The sequence below is a fragment of the Frankliniella occidentalis genome, unplaced genomic scaffold (genome assembly GCF_000697945.3).
Source record: "Frankliniella occidentalis isolate FOCC.00 unplaced genomic scaffold, Focc_3.1 Scaffold2, whole genome shotgun sequence".
Taxonomy (NCBI): Eukaryota; Metazoa; Arthropoda; class Insecta; order Thysanoptera; family Thripidae; genus Frankliniella; species Frankliniella occidentalis.
Genome location: NW_026267132.1, coordinates 1,293,933 through 1,309,445, shown reverse-complemented (window position 1 = coordinate 1,309,445; position 15,513 = coordinate 1,293,933). Strand labels below are relative to the sequence as shown.

General features: G+C 52.8%; 1 protein-coding gene across 1 annotated transcript in view; it reads right to left on the bottom strand.

Annotated features, from left to right (window-relative positions):
* Nucleotides 1-15,513, bottom strand: part of LOC113218297 (uncharacterized) — a 75,391-nt gene that overhangs the window by 19,472 nt on the left and 40,406 nt on the right. Inside the window, exon 2 of the mRNA XM_052264042.1 lies at nt 4,108-4,350. Coding sequence (XP_052120002.1) covers nt 4,108-4,320 — 213 coding nt within the window. The 5' untranslated portion in view covers nt 4,321-4,350. The remainder of the gene's footprint in view (nt 1-4,107; nt 4,351-15,513) is intronic.

The following is a 15,513-nucleotide window of genomic DNA, read 5'->3' as shown; positions in this document are numbered from 1 at the left end:
CCCCCCCCCTCTGTCGCTGTCTCTGTTCTCTCTCTCGCTCACACACACACACACACACACATACACACACAGCTTAACAGCAAGAACTAAACGTACGCCGCACGCCACGTCACCCTTTCCCCCATAGGTCCCCTGCCGCTGGCTGCCGGTTCCCGCTCCCCCCGATCCGCGGACAAAAACGGCCGCCGTAGCGGCTCGGCCGGACAGGGCGGGGCGGGGCGGGGCGGGGCCGGCCCTCCGCCGTGATAGTATCTCTGCGAGGCGGCGCACCCACAGGTAAAGCCGTGTACCCCCGCCCCACCCAGCCGAGAACACCGTCAAGGGAGTCAAAGCACCCCCTTCGACCACACGTACATCAGAATGAGCGAACATATGACGTACATACATACACCCCGCAAGCCGATTGGGATAATATTTTCTTTAAAAATTGACCAGCCATTTAAATAAATGATCATTTTGCAATTAATTAACCGGCGAACGGCTGTTTGGTGGGGTCAGGCCGGCCTGCGCTGCAGATCGACTGTGCGCCCGTCGCGGCAATTAACCCCAGCCCCCACCCCACCCCGCCCCACCACGCCCCGCCGCGACTCGCCCCGCGCTGTTAGTGCGGAGTGCAGCAGGTCCTCTCCAGGTCAACAACCTATGAAAACACCAGAGCCGTAAAGCGCAGGCAAAAGCTTAGTATTTTCCGACGAAACACGGTCGAGGCCCATGAGAGAGCAGTATAAGGGACGGGGTTAAGGGGGACGGGGGTTGGTAGGCGACAAAAAGAAAAAATAAACATCAACAGAAAGAAAAGAAATGGGTCGTGCTGGCTTGCAATGGTAATTAGAAAGCCTGTTAACTGACGAGGTGCGAATAAGGAGACACTCAAGGACGGAAATGATGAAGTTTTACGAGTGGAAAGTGTGTGCAGGGGAGAAGGTGGGGAGAGCACAGCCAACAGTCCTGTACCAATAAGGTACCAATAAGGTGTTACCACATTGCTAAAAATATTTTTGTAATTTCCCAACACTTACTCGGTACGAAGCAACTGTGAAACCTCACAACTTCCTCGTAGTAAAAAAACAACAACAAGCAGTTTGCTCTCTTCAATTTGAAAAACTTCAACACAAATACTTGTGTATTTTGTTGTGCATATTAAACACGCAGAATTTTACGCAGCAGTATGCACACATGTGTGCACACTAAAAGCTTATGAACATTTTCATTCATAGCTTACTGAGTTCTGTATACGTGCTCCGCTTACGCAGTTTTTAATACGCTGGTATGAACAAATTAATTTGTACAAACTATGGCGGATTAAAAAACGCGTAAGCGGAGCACGTACACATAATTCAGCAAGCTATGAACAAAAATGTTCATAAGCTTTTAGTGTGCACTTCTTATGCATAATTATGCACAAATAGTGCATAACTATGCTAAAACTGAACAAAGTTATTCACGAAATTGTGAATTAAAATTATGGCAAATTGAGCATGTTTAACGAACAGCAAAAATGCATAAGGGTTTAGTGTACCAGTGATGTGACACCAAGCAAAAATACAAAGAGTTCTGGCAACTCTTTTCACAAATAATTCTTAATAACGTTTTACCCTTTTTTAGCAAGTACAGAACAATAAGGCGCATCGGTACGGAAAACTGTGGTAGGTAAGACAATGGACGTCCACCTGATGCACTTTAGCGCTCAGAAGGGAAACTGGGCTCTACAGTACCATACACAGTGACTGTGTTTATTTTCCTGAGAAAGAGGAGGGGGGAGGTGGGGGGCGGAAGAAATCCTTGTTGCTGAGGCTGGACAGGCAACGGGCCAGCAGCGCCATGGGCCATGAATCAACAATGAGACGCGATGACCGAGCAGCCAGTACAGTCCGAAAGCACTTGAGCCGTCTGAGAGAAAGGGGACCGGCGAGCGAAGAGAAGGGAGGGGGAGGGCGATGGGAGAGGCCGGGTAAAGAGGGCAAGTAACGGAAAAGCAGGGGTGAGAAAAGGGGCGTGTGAGAAAAAAGCGAAAGGAGGTAATCACCAGGGAAATTCTCAGAAATGTGCATGGGAAGGAAAAACGAATGAGGCAAAACCTTACAGACTGAGCACCCTTCGCCCTATAGCGAAGCAATCTTGACTGCGAAACCAACATTTCATTTCCCCTGATCTATGTCGTTGTTAAAATCGCTTAGGCGAAGAGACGGGGATGGATCGTGCGCCTGAGCCTAATTACGAGTCAATAGCCTGGACACAGAGGCCGGGGAAAAATAAATGGGAGGAATTCCTCGAGGAGCCTCATTACAGCGAGGGCTAGAGCCTGCAAAATGAGCTGCTAATTTTTCATGATTTAAGTTGTTGTTTACGAAAAGGAAAGGCGCGAGGAGGGTGAGAGAGCGAAACGGAGAATAGAGCTGCGTTTATGCTTGCTTGGTGTACAAAGATAATAGAGAGGGGAAGGAAGAGAGAGAGAGAGAGAGAGAGAGAGAGAGAGAGAGAGAGAGAGAGAGACCAAAGACGACAGAGGAGGAAATGGGCTACTGTTAAAATCTTACAAAGCTTTCTTTGTGATCTAACAAAAAATCTTATTTCTTTGCATTACAGGCATTCCTTGAATTACACAGTTAGCACCAGTCTTTGTCCTACAAATAAATACGTTTTGTATGACAAAGCAATGCTTAGCTTAGTTAGCTACGAAGCCGGTTCTTGGTGATACCGTGTGTCAGCGCTACGGGAAAAACAGTATGCTGGGTTTGCTTACTCGCTCTACCCGTAAGGCGTCATGGCCCCTAGGGTATATGCCTAGGTATGTACAAACCTCCAACACTGTTGTGTCGTAGCCCGTAGACCTGTCACGGGACAGTGCTTCCGTTTTCTTCGTATAGCTTACAAAACAATCCCGCGTAATGCAAAGCAATACTTTGTGGTCTTTTTACGGTGCAGCCATTACTTCCGACAGGCATTACAGAAGTCGCTTTGCTTCCCCGTGAAGCCCCGCGTCCCCCGACCGACCTGTGACCTGGCGGCACGGCGCCCCACCGGCGTCACTCCTCCGTAATTGGTCGCTCCTACTCAATTCCACAAAGCCGCGCGCGTCGCCCCCCTCAAACCCTATTGAAACTGAAACCGATATTCAAGAGCGACGCGAGAACTCCAGTTTGCTTATCTAACTCCGCGCGTTCCAAAGTGCACGACACCACTTGATATTTTAGAACGTACCTCGTCACCTATCCCCCTCTTTTTAGCCTGCCCTTCTGCTTTGTTCTGACTAGCTCGGGTAGTTTCTTGTACGAGGAGGCCTTACAAATTGTTTGGACCGAGGTTTGGTCGATTTTACGTTTATTCGTTTGACATTCTCCTCGAACAATCAACAACCATGGCGACGCGCCCTACGACCCGAGAGTAAGCAACCTGCCCTTGATGTTCAAGGACCAAGACACCGATTCAAAAACGCTTCATGTGTTTTTCCCTACGCACGTCCTTGAATCCGGTGTCTTGGTCCTTGGATTTCAAGGAGCTGTTTTTACCGTGCCACCTGGCACGCTGTGCGTGTTCGTGGCGCACTCTTTAATGGTAAAAATAAGGTCTGAATTTTTAAAAAAAGGGAAAAAATCTGAGGAACGTATATACTTTAAGTCCTACTTAGACGTTTGAAGAAATGTCCTAAACCTGAGGGATTTTCCTATTTTCTTTTTCGAGGAGACTTCCTCAGAATCTCGGGGCGAGGGGGAAATCACTTGCGAAATAGTTCGTACACCTTCCCCCGAAATAGTCCGAAATAAAGGCGAAATAGAGCGAAATAGTCCGCGAAATAGTCCGTGAAATAGTCGCGAAATACCCCCGAAATACCCTAAAATATACGAAATAGATGAGAAATAACTGAAATGCCAGGAGAAATAACCAAAATGGCAAGAGAAACACCCGTACGCTACGAACCCGAGTGATTTCTTACTCGTCTCTGGGGGTTTCCTCAAATTATTAGAATTCCTCAAAGTTGCTCCTCTTTTATCTCAAAAAAAAATAAAAAAAATAATAATAATCAGACATTGGTTATACTGTGCGGGTTGTGGACACAACCATTTTTCTCTTTTTCCCGTTCCGTGCAGACAAACACACGTTACTCACCCTTGTCGAGCTCGGCGTCGTGGTCCCGCCATGGAGGATGACCTGTCCAAGGTCGTTTTGAACGCCGAAGGGGTACCGCACCTCCTTGGGCGGCGGAGGGGGAGGGGGGACAGGGGCGGGCCGAGGGGGGAGAGAGGGGGGTCGGCATGTCGAAGAGGAAGTAGCATGGGTGGGCTGCTGTTGCTGGCGAGGCTGCGGGGGCGAACGCCTCATGCCGCCCGCATCCTCGACCGAAGCTCCGACCTGCAACAATAAGAGCGCCTGGGAGTTAGTGCAAGAGGCAGCAGCGTCGGAGTTGAGTTTGCGGTTCGAGAGCAACTCGCTCGCTGTTGTTAATGCTGTTTGTTACTGCCCTCTTTTTTTTTCGCGTGTTCCCATCCCAGGCGGGGTGTGCGATGGAGGCCCTCCCGGTCCTCCCCTCCGCCCTCCCCCTCCGCGCTCTTCGGGCCGGGGCTGCTTCGTCGTATAAAAGATATGTCAACAGCAAAACAATGCATTCTCAGTGGCGGCGCGTAGCGGCAACGGCGCCTTGATAACGGCGATAACAAGCCAAACAACGCCTCTTTTAGGACCCATCATTTCCTTGACGTGACCGCAGCGTGTTTAGCGACATCGCTCTTCCTTTGTAAGAGGGGGTGGAGTGCGGCGCGGCCGGGCGCGGCGCTGCGGGAGGGCGGGGGCGATTAAAGGGGTGGAGAGGGGAGAGAACGAGGGGGAGTGAAGTGGGGACGAGAGGGCACGTTTTGATTCGCATAATATTCCGTTGGAGCAGGGAGGCGCGCGGGTATGGGATTTTAAAGTCGCATGACTGGTGTGCGGTCCGCACGACAGCTTTGGGGGGGATGGAGTTTAATTTATTCTCAAACTAGGCTCGGCCACACTCTACCGCAAAACATTGCGGGTGGGGAGCTTAGGAGGGGGATGGGGGAAGGGGGGGACAAAAAGTAATGGCGAATCAATGTCGGGGTGGCAGGAAAGTTTGGTGTGACGTCACGAGGCCCTTTTCACCACATTGGAAACCAGTCATCACCATTAGTGGCGCGGCGGGGCGTGGCAGGGCGTGTCGGGGCGTCCTGCTACGCGAAGAGCAAGAGGGAAAGAGGGGAGGGGTCTGCGAGGGAGGGGCCTCCATTCTGGAAGAGGGGAAGGGGGGCTTAAGGAGGTCGCGGAATCGGAGGGCGCGGGAGTTCGAAGGCCGGTCTAGAAGAAGGTGCGCTCCGTTACGGGGTACGAGCGGGTACTAGCTGAGACCAAGGCGGGTACCAACCCCTCCCGTACCCACAAACCAACGGCTGCAGAGTACGTGGCAGGCGAAAAAAAAAATAGAAAGAAAAAAAAAGCCCCGACGGGTCTGGGGTCCAGATTAGGGTCCAGTTGCGGGGGGATGGTCGGGTTGGGGTGCGGAGGGCACTGGATGTAGGGGGACCCCGCACAAAGCGCGATGGCAAATCCAGTCGCTTGCGTAACACGTCCCAGCTGCGCCCCACCGCCGCGCCCTGCCCCCTCATACCCAGCAAACAGAAACCAAATTCACACGCATAAGCCCTAGGCCCCATTCTTTGGCTTGTTTTTGTACCAGTACCTCGAATGCGCTTGATCATTTAAAAAAAGCAATGCACTGTAAACTGATTGGCGTCTTTTAACGCCAAAATATTGGCGTCCTCCAGAGAACGCCAAATATTGGCGTTCTTCTTCTGAGAACGCCAACTATTGGCGTCTTTGAACGCCAAAATTTGGCATTCTTTGGGCATTTGGCGCTTTTGAACGCCAATATTTGGCGTTCGTCAGAAGACGCCAATATTTTGGCGTTAATAGACGCCAACCAGTTTACAGTGTGTCTGATTTTTTAGGAAAAGGGGAGACTTTTAGGACACTACAAGTAAAGGAGTGACCAAATACGATCCAAATAGAGCGATATTGTGAATCCAATTTGATGACTCTTGGGGAGCGATAATTACATCGCTCGTATGGAGTAACTTTCGCGACATTTTTGTTGGTTACGAATAAGACTCATTTTGAGTCATTTTCGCAAACGTCGCTCATTTGGAGTCGTTTCTGCGACGTTTTATGTTACGAAGAAGACTCGTGTCGAGTCATTTCGCAAAAATCGCTCTCTATTCGGGAAAGAAAGGTCGCTCTACGTTTTACAGTGGAGCTTTGGGAGCACCCACAATTTGGAAAAATCTCCCCAGATTATGAGAAAAGTTTCTTCAGAGTGAAAAAAAATATCCCAACTCGTCCCAACTGTACATTGAGAAAAATTGTCATGCCCGGGACAGGAAAATTTTACATAAAAAGTGTACAATTATTTTAAAATAATAAAATTTACAAGCCTTGCGTATTGACTCGGAAGCGAATACGAGCAAGAGTGGGAGTTGTTGTACATGAACCACTCGCTTTGTACATGGCAAATTACAAAATATATCGTACATGTACAAACATATTGTTTTACAGTAATTGAAGTTTCCCACCTTTCCTAATTAAGTGAGATCTTGCTTTTTCCGTGTAGAATTGCAAGGGCCATGGCGCCTTACTGGCGAGGGGAGTACGCCAACCCGCTTATCTGCTCAGCGAGAGGCGAGAGGCGGGTTTGTGTCGGATAACCCCTATGCGGTCCGAGAAGAGAGGCGAAGGTATGATGCTCGAGACCCAAGAATATACTCGTGTGTCTTAAGTACACACTTCTCAGTAAGAGGAGAGGGCGCCGGAAGCAACGTCGCCAGCATTCCCCGAGCTGTTTACACGGGCTCCCAGAATCATGTCGGACAACGCGCGACGTCCCCCTATACTCTGCTTCAAACACAACCTCCCTACCACCCCCAGCTAACGGAGAGCCCCTAATGCTTTCTAATGGGAGGAACAGAAAACGCGCCACCTTCCGCGCTCATTCAATTCAATTTTTTTTTCTCTTCTTTTAATCCAGCGAACGCCATCATTGATTTGCTGTGTTGGGGGGCTTTCTTTTTATTTTGTGAAAGAGCTTTGTAGGCGCGCCGCTCATTGAGGAAGTCGAGATGACAGCGAGGAGTAATCATGGGCAGGCGGTGGGTTATTCAGTCAGGTGCTGAAATTACAGGCGCGTGCGAGGCAGAAACAGACAGTCAGACAGACAGACAGACAGACAGACAGTCGGACGGGACCGGCGGGACCCACGAGCCGCGCGCAAACGCGTTGCGTTCTCGTGGCACGGCACCAGCCGCACAGCTCCTATACGATTCCCTCATCACCATAAACTTATTTCGTCCGTGTTTACGAGCCCGGGCCTCGGCCAGTAGCCTCGGCCAGTCGCCCCGGCCAGTAGTATAGTCCGCGAGGATAATGCTGTTGCTTTGGACTGCGAGCCTCTGCCGCTCTGCGCCGCTGCTCTGGCTTCAGCTCGGCACGCGGACGACGGGGCGGGCGATGCTCCCATGCGGGGGGAGAGGTAGGGCGTCGTGAGAAGGGAGGGGGGGGGTCTTTTCCCTCCTCGTTCCCCTCTCCCTTTGGCATGGCGGCGTTCATGGCTGTTCGCGAGTCCGAGGCGAGGCTGCTCTCTCCCTCAGGGCCACGGCCACGTCACGGGCCGCCCTGGGCCGGCCTCTAATTTAAGGCGTCGGTCGGCACCCTGCTGCGCCGCCTGGGCCATGGGCGCCCAACCTCGTTCACCGCTCGTATAAAGCTGCAGTGGTGTGTGTGTGTGTGTGTGTGTGTGTGTGTGTGTGTGTGTGTGTGTGTGAGAGAGAGAGAGAGAGAGAGAGAGAGAGAGAGAGAGTGGGAGAGCGACACTCTCCCTTAACACACTCTCCCTCCCCGCCATAGCCGTCCTTGCGGTGCCTTGTGGCTTGTTCTGCCTCGCACCCCCATCAGCGCAGCACGGCCGAGTGACCCTCCACCCTCCGTCCTATTGCCCCTTCCCACTTTCCCTCTCTCTCTCAATAATGTTTCTTTGTCGACAACTCGTTCAAGCACGCCGCCATTCTCTCCCCGACCCTCCTCAACGGTATGAGAAATTCGGCGGCCGCGAGGTCGCGGCCAAGGCCAAGGATCCTCTCGCCCGGCGGCCTCGTCCCCGCGACCCCCGGCCCGGCGAGGCCCGGCGCGGCCCGGCTTGCGGGTCGAAGCCCTCCCCGGCCCCGCCCCACCCAAACCGCCGCGCCGGAAATTGCCGAACACTGCTGCCTTCTCTCTCTACCCTCCACGAAGTCAAGAACACGGCCCGAACCCCAAATTCTCGTGACACCCCCCCCTCCTGCCATGATAGGTAACCTGCATTATTACTAACGCAGCGACGCACAGCGCACAGCCCCCGCCCCTTTTTACCCTGCGGAGGTCGCACACGATACGACGTCCACGCGTGTTACGGATGATGTGTTTCTTTGCGTATCCTCCATCCGACCGTGAGGGCCAGGGAAAAAAAATACTGAACGTGAAAACAGGAGCCTATAGAAGCATGAAAGGGCGAGGGGGATATATGGAAGAGGACCTCTTTGAAAAGACTGAGGAGGAGCGGACAAGAGGTAGGAGAGGGGGGGGGGGAGAGAAAGGGGGGCATCTCATGAAGAAGAAAAGCGAGAGGGGACGGGGGAGAAAAGGGCTGGGCAGGCAAAACAACGATGGCCAGGGGGTTTCCCCTCCTGGTAACCTTGACCTAGGTCATCCACTCGGGGCTGCCTCTCGGCGAGCCTCCGGGTCTCCCCTACCCGCACGGCACTGGAGGGCCATGGTCCCCGGACGTGGACACAATCTTGTCGACCCGTCCCGGCGGGCCGCGCGCGCGTCTGGACCCCGCCGCGCCAAACTGTATGGCCGACTTTGCCCGCTCGATATTCAAATCGATTGCGGGGGGAGCGGGGCACAGCACCCGAGCGGCCCCCAGGGGCCCCTCCCGTGGGGCTCCGGCCCGGGCCGGGCGATATCGCAACATGACAGTTCGGAGCGATCCCTCCTCCGGTGGGCGGGCCAGAGCCGGGCGGCAGCAAAGAAGGGAATGGTTTCCGGTCATCACAGCCGGCCTGGCGGCGGAGCCCGAGGAGGGTCGGCCCCGGCGCCTGTCAGCTCGGCACGTCCGTTGGCTGTGGCGATCGCAAAACCGACAGGCGAGGAGGCAGCACTGCAGGAAGCAGAGCGGGGAGGTGTAGTAGGGCGTGGAGCGTGCGAGGCAGAAGCACTGCTCGAGGTGTAGCGCGGAGTGTGCCCGGCCTAGTGCCGCAGGGCGTGGGGCGTTAGGCGAATAAGGGCGTGAGGACGTAGAGTGTGAGGCGGAGGCAAGGGGTAGATAACTCCTGAATTGGGTGTACAAATTTAATGAATTGAATTTGAGTTGGCTTGCATTTGACTGAATTGGTTGCAATTCTCTGAATTGGTTAAATGAATTTTATTTTGTTTTACTGAATTGGCGTCAATTGACTTGAATTGGACTGAATTGATTGAGAATTATTTCTGAATTGTGTTGAATTAAATTGAATTGGTTTGAATTACTTTGAATTGGGTAGAATTAGGGGTGTACGTGTACACCTAGCAGGGGAGTATTCCACCCCTCGGGCGTGGGGCGTGGGGCGTAGGGTGTAGTGTACGGGGTGTAGTGTGCGGGGCGTAGTGCGTGGAGGCAGCAGCCCCCGTGCCGGGGCGGCGTAGGGCGGTGTAAGCGCGGTGTGTGTCCGGGGCCCCGGGCCGTAGGGCGTTAATGAACTCGGCAGTTAACCGTCGCGGTATCGCCCCTGTTCGGTGGCGAGCCGGGCGGGCTCAGGCGTGGCGCGCGGCCTCCCTGGCGGGGCCGGGCTAAATGGCCGGAGTTTGCAAAGTGCTGTGTTCTGTTTGCCACATCGGCTTCACCCCCCTCACCCCGTGCGCGTGATGCATGGCCCTCGGCGGGGGGCGTGCGCCTCGGCGTGCGCGGGGCTCCTGACAGAGTTCCAGAGCTTGGCTCCAGGACCTCCAGCGCCCGCTCAGACCTCCAGCGCGAGCTCCTGACCTCCAGCGCCTGCTCCAGACCTCCAGCGCATGCTCCAGACCTCCAGCGCATGCCCCAGACCTCCAGCGCTTGCTCGAGACCTCCAGAACCTGGTCCAGATCTCCAGCGCCTGCTCCAGACCTCCAGCGCGAGCTTATGACCTCCAGCGCCTGCTCAAGAACTATCAGCGCCGGCACCACCTCCAAACCTCTGGCACCAGCTCCACATTATTAGCGCCAGCCTCATCTGCAGGCCGCCAGCGCCCGTTCCAGACCTATCAGTTCCAGAGACGTCCAGCCCCAGCCCCTCCTCCAGTCCGCCCGACACGGCGCCCCGCCTCGCTGAGCGCCCTACAGCCCGCCTCACTTTCGCTTAACCCTGACTGAGCCGAAACAGCCGCAGAGGATACCGCGCCGAGGGCTGCAAATCCACCAGACACGCGCGAGAGAGCGGGAGCAAGAAAGAAGGACAGCGCAAGCAGCGCGAGCGAGCGAGAGGGACGGGTAGATCGAAGAAACATTCCCTCTCACCCTAAAGCCGGCCGGCCCGTGGCTGCAGGCCATAGATACCTGTGCCCCATATCGGCACGCACACCGCCTATCGGCCCACTCCGCCGCGCCACGCCCTGCAGGGCAGGCGTCGATCCTACACAGCCCGAGAGAGAGAGAGAGAGAGAGAGAGAGAGAGAGAGAGAGAGAGAGAGAGAGAGATGAGAGCGTCCCTGCCGACGCCGCGGCCCCGGGCGATGCGGTGGTGGAAGTCGCCGAGTCCCTTTCCTTTTTCACAACTCCCCCTACCGCCCCCGCCCTTCTTTTTTTTTGGTCGTACACATCGTTTCGTTTTTCCTTTGTGAAATTCGCGCGCGCAGGAAGGCACACTTCCTGTAGCCTGGATTGTTCCAGAGGCCGAAACTGTGTGCCTCACTGCGACACGGCAAGCCGAGCCCGGGGCGCAATGCGCGTGCGTGTGTGTGTGCGTTGGCGCTTGCCAGCGTGTTGGGGCACTAACAGATAAGAGGAGCCGACAAAACGAACGAACCCACGCAAAAAAAAAATGTGTCAAGCAGGAGCAAAATAAAAATAAAATACTATACCACTCATAAAAGCCGGAAAAAAGTCCGCGGCGCGGTGGCAAAGTTCCTTTCCCCTTCATTCCGGCTTGAAAAGTAAAACATATCCTGAAAGGCGAATAAGACGGCACCGTCCTTAAGAGGCGGCTCCTGTACATTCTAAGGCATTGCCTCCTTTTGGCCTACACCACCCGGCGGCCCCGCCCTCCAGCGCAGCCTATACCGCTACAACGCGCCCGGCGCCCCGCTAGCATTCAAAAGTGATAAAAAACATTTTGGGCTTGAATACCAAAGAGCCCGGGGGCAGGAAAGGGGGGACGAGGGGGCGGGGAGCGGATCTGGGCGGCGAGAGATTATCGCACTCAGTCGACATCTCGTGCTGTTCTCTCATCATTCAGCCGTACTTTCACACTCCGGGCCACCCATCCACCCCTTCCACCCGCCTTCTTTCCCCGTCTTTCTCTTTTCTCCTCGCTTGGTTCTGTCTCCCTTGTTTGTATCTGTCCGTCTTCGTCTTTTTCCTTCATAAAAGCAGACAGTCCCCACGCGCATTACGCGAGAAAAAAAATGGTCTGACAGGTCTCATTTGAAATAATATATTTTTTCGCGTTTTCCACGCAGATTGTAAGCGTCACTCGCAATGACCCAGTTATCGTCATTATTCAAGCCTACCAACCAACAAAAAACAAGGCATACGGCGGTGTGATACAGTTTTAAAAAACCAAGTTAAAAATATTCTAATTGCATATTTGTTCAACAGCCCTCAGTGTGACGATTTTATTTATTCTTTAAAATCAACTGTAACTTCATTATCGCGTGTACGAAGCCTGGCTTATTCAATTGTTGATACGATAACACGTTCCTTATTTTTGTGTGATATACCCTTTTCAATTATTTTGGTACTGAAAACAGCAAATTTGGTTCAATTCCGAGATCCATTATCGTGATGGCAAAGACCAAATATAACTAAAGAATTCCAGTGGGAGCAGACACCTCAGCGCGGGGAGCTGTGCGAAATTGTCAAGAAACGGGCGAAGTGGAGGAATGCGGTGAAGCGAAGAAGAAAATAAAGAGAGAAAAACAGCGAAAACAGTGGACGGATCTGAATGATTTAGGCGCGAGCGCAGTGCACTGACGGGTCGCGACGCGCGATGTGTAATTTAACGCTGGCGGCGGGAGGGGGGAGGGGGGAGAAAGAAGAAAAGAGACGGGAATCTGATGCGGAGCGCGGTGTGTTGTGGCGTGGCGCAGTCATACATCATACAGCGCCAGCCACTTTTGAGCCGCGCGGGGATGTAGAAAGCCGGAATGCGTGTTTCTGCCCCAACAGCGGAGAAGCCAATGGAGACAAACGGGCGCGCTAGCGGGCGGGAGAGAGAAATAGAGAGACAGAGACAGAGAAAGAGACTGTGTGAGTGTGTGGCAGTGTGTGGTGTCCGCGAGAACCGTAGAGAAATATAATGTTGAAACCGAATTTTCGCATGTGCCTTCCATCTCTTCCTTCCCACCCCATTCCAGGGTGTTTGGCACTCTTTCGCACCCTTCGGCACCCTTGAGGCGCCCTCCTTTTGACACCCGTTGCTGACACCCCTTTTACGCGCCATCTCCAAGGCATCCATCATCATTTGGCCCGTTGAGGAGAGGGGGGTAACGGAGTGATCATGTGGCTTGGGAAAGGATGAGGGAGGGAGGAGGGGGGGTGGGGGGAGTGGGGGTACGAATAGTGACATCGACAACCGAAGGCCTCAATAAAGCCACACTTTCAAAAGAAAAGACTCGGGGAAAAGAACACGACGTACGATTACGAGCGCGCACAGGCAGCGACACTCCTCTAGACTTGCAGCGGACTTCCCGCACCGCGTGACACCCAGCCACAAACGTTACGCCACAAGAAGATCGGTACTTGGAGAGCTTCCTGCGGTCGCCTGTCGCCTGTCGCACTCGCCGCGGCCAATGGCAGGGAAGGAGAGACAATTTCCTTCAGCAGCAGCAGGGCGCGGCATTCCCGCCTCGTACGTCTGTCTGCCCGGCCCGCCTGTCTGCTGCTGGTCGGTCTGGGGCGGAGGGCAGTCTGGGCACGGCGGGCAATCGGGGGAGCAAACGAGATGTGAGAGAGTGTGCGGCGAAGTGGGGGAGCAGCAGAGGGGATGAGGAGAAAACAAACTGGGCGCGGAAGTGAGCGGCGCGTACCAACAGTCCAGAATGCGAAAACGAACTGCCCCCCCCCCTCCCATTTTCCCTTTCCCCTCCCCGCCCTGTGCGTCCCTCTGTTCTCGCTCGCCCTTGCCAGCTGCGCCGCAGCCGCAGCAGCCGCAGCCCGGCCGGGGGCATCACCACTGGCGACAGGCCATGTTTAATTCATCTGTCACGCATCTGGCTCCAGGGGCGGACAGACCATCTGCACCGGGAGCAGAGGGGAGGGAGAGGGATGGAGCGGGGGGAGGAGGGAGGAAGGAGGGGGCAAAGGGAGCGACGATCAATCAGAAGAGTTATTACGCCGGGGTTATAGTGACATTAGCGACATGGCACTTTTGCTGCCGCTGTTAAGCTACACTGCGCACGGTGGCGTAGGGGGAGAGTGAATGTGGAGGGTCAGAGAGAAATTGTCATTGAGATGGTCTTATATTTTAAGACTTCATACAGAAAAGACTTAGAAAGCCCCACTGCTGTATGCAGTCTCCTCTCTCTTTGAGCAATAATGAAATTAATACGCATTAGAAAACAATAAAAGATTTTTTAGAGATTTGAAGGCCGGAATTAAACCTAGGAAAGATGCGCAAAAAAAAAAACACAGAAAATAACGAAAGTTCTTAGGATACTATTATATGCACCAGCTCTGGTGCATCCAAGGACCGAAATATTATTTGCACCAGTTGGTGTAAATAAGACACCAAATGTTATATGCACCAGCTGGTGCGAATAGCCCATGAAAAGTTATACGCACCAGCAGCTGGTGCGGATTAAAAGCCAAAACTTATATGCACCAGAACATCAAATTTTGGCCAAGTTGCTTCCCTATCGGTTAGATATGGAACATAGTGAAAAATTGGAATGCCGACGAGCTGGCCACATTGTGGACATGATTAGGTATCGCTCCGGACAAACTGTCTACAATGTGGTCATTAATTGTTCAATGTTCAACGAATTTTAGAAAATCAAGGAATTGTCCTAGAATGCTGGTTCCAGTGCCATTCGATAGAACACACCTTCAAGGATCTCCAGTAATTCCAGGCCAAACCTGCAAAGGCCTTTACCCCTCAAGAAGCAATGGCATAATTGAAATTGTGGTCCAAAATCTCAAAAACTCTGCAGATTTCCGGGCTTGCAGACAGACCCAGAGCTGCCTAGGGCGAAAACAAGCGTCTCGAATGTCGTCGATGTGGTCAGGCCGGCGAGGGGAAACGGCCGTTCATGAACACCGCCGTCCCTCCTTCCGGCCTGCCCACATTGTGGTCATGGACCGCCGTTCCCCCTCGCCGGCCTGACCACATGGTGGGCATTCGAGACGGTTTTTTTTTTGCCCTAGCTAGCCCTGGGTCTGTCTGCAAGACCGGAAATCTGCATAGTTTTTGAGCTTTTTGGACTATATTTTAGTTATGCCCTTGTTTAGCGGTGAAGGAGCCTTTGCAGGTTTGGCCTCGAATGACTGTAAATTCTTGAATAGCATTCTAGACCACAATTTCTTTATTTCCAAAAATTGGCTTAACATTGATTTTCTAAAATTCGTTGAACATTGAACAATTAATGACCACATTGTAGACAGTTTGTCCGGAGCGATACCTAATCATGTCCACAATGTGGCCAGCTCGTCGGCATTCCAATTTTTCACTATGTTCCATATCTAACCGATAGGGAAGCAACTTGGCCAAAATTTGATGTTCTGGTGCATATAAGTTTTGGCTTTTAATCCGCACCAGCTGCTGGTGCGTATAACTTTTCATGGGCTATTCGCACCAGCTGGTGCATATAACATTTGGTGTCTTATTTACACCAACTGGTGCAAATAATATTTCGGTCCTTGGATGCACCAGAGCTGGTGCATATAATAGTATCCAAGTTCTTAACAAAGCCCACTAATTTGTTTTTTTCCAAATTTCACGGAAAATTTTCCGGAGAACTTTAGCTCTTAAAAATTTTAAATCTCTAGGCTAAAGATTTTTAAAGAGAAAAAATAAAACAAGAAGGGTTACGTTAAGAAATAGAGCAGGATTTTAAGAGAGAGGAGGAGAATGTGTGTGAAAGGGAGAGCGGAGTAAGGGGGTAAGGGGACAGTCACAGCCGTGGCAGCCAGAGAGATGGCGCACGGCGAGAGGGAGAATTACGTTTTATACTCGTGCCTCCTCCGCGCGCGCTCTGCTTTCATGAGTGCAGGTGTGTGGGAGTGCGAATGGGTGAGAGAAAGAGAGAA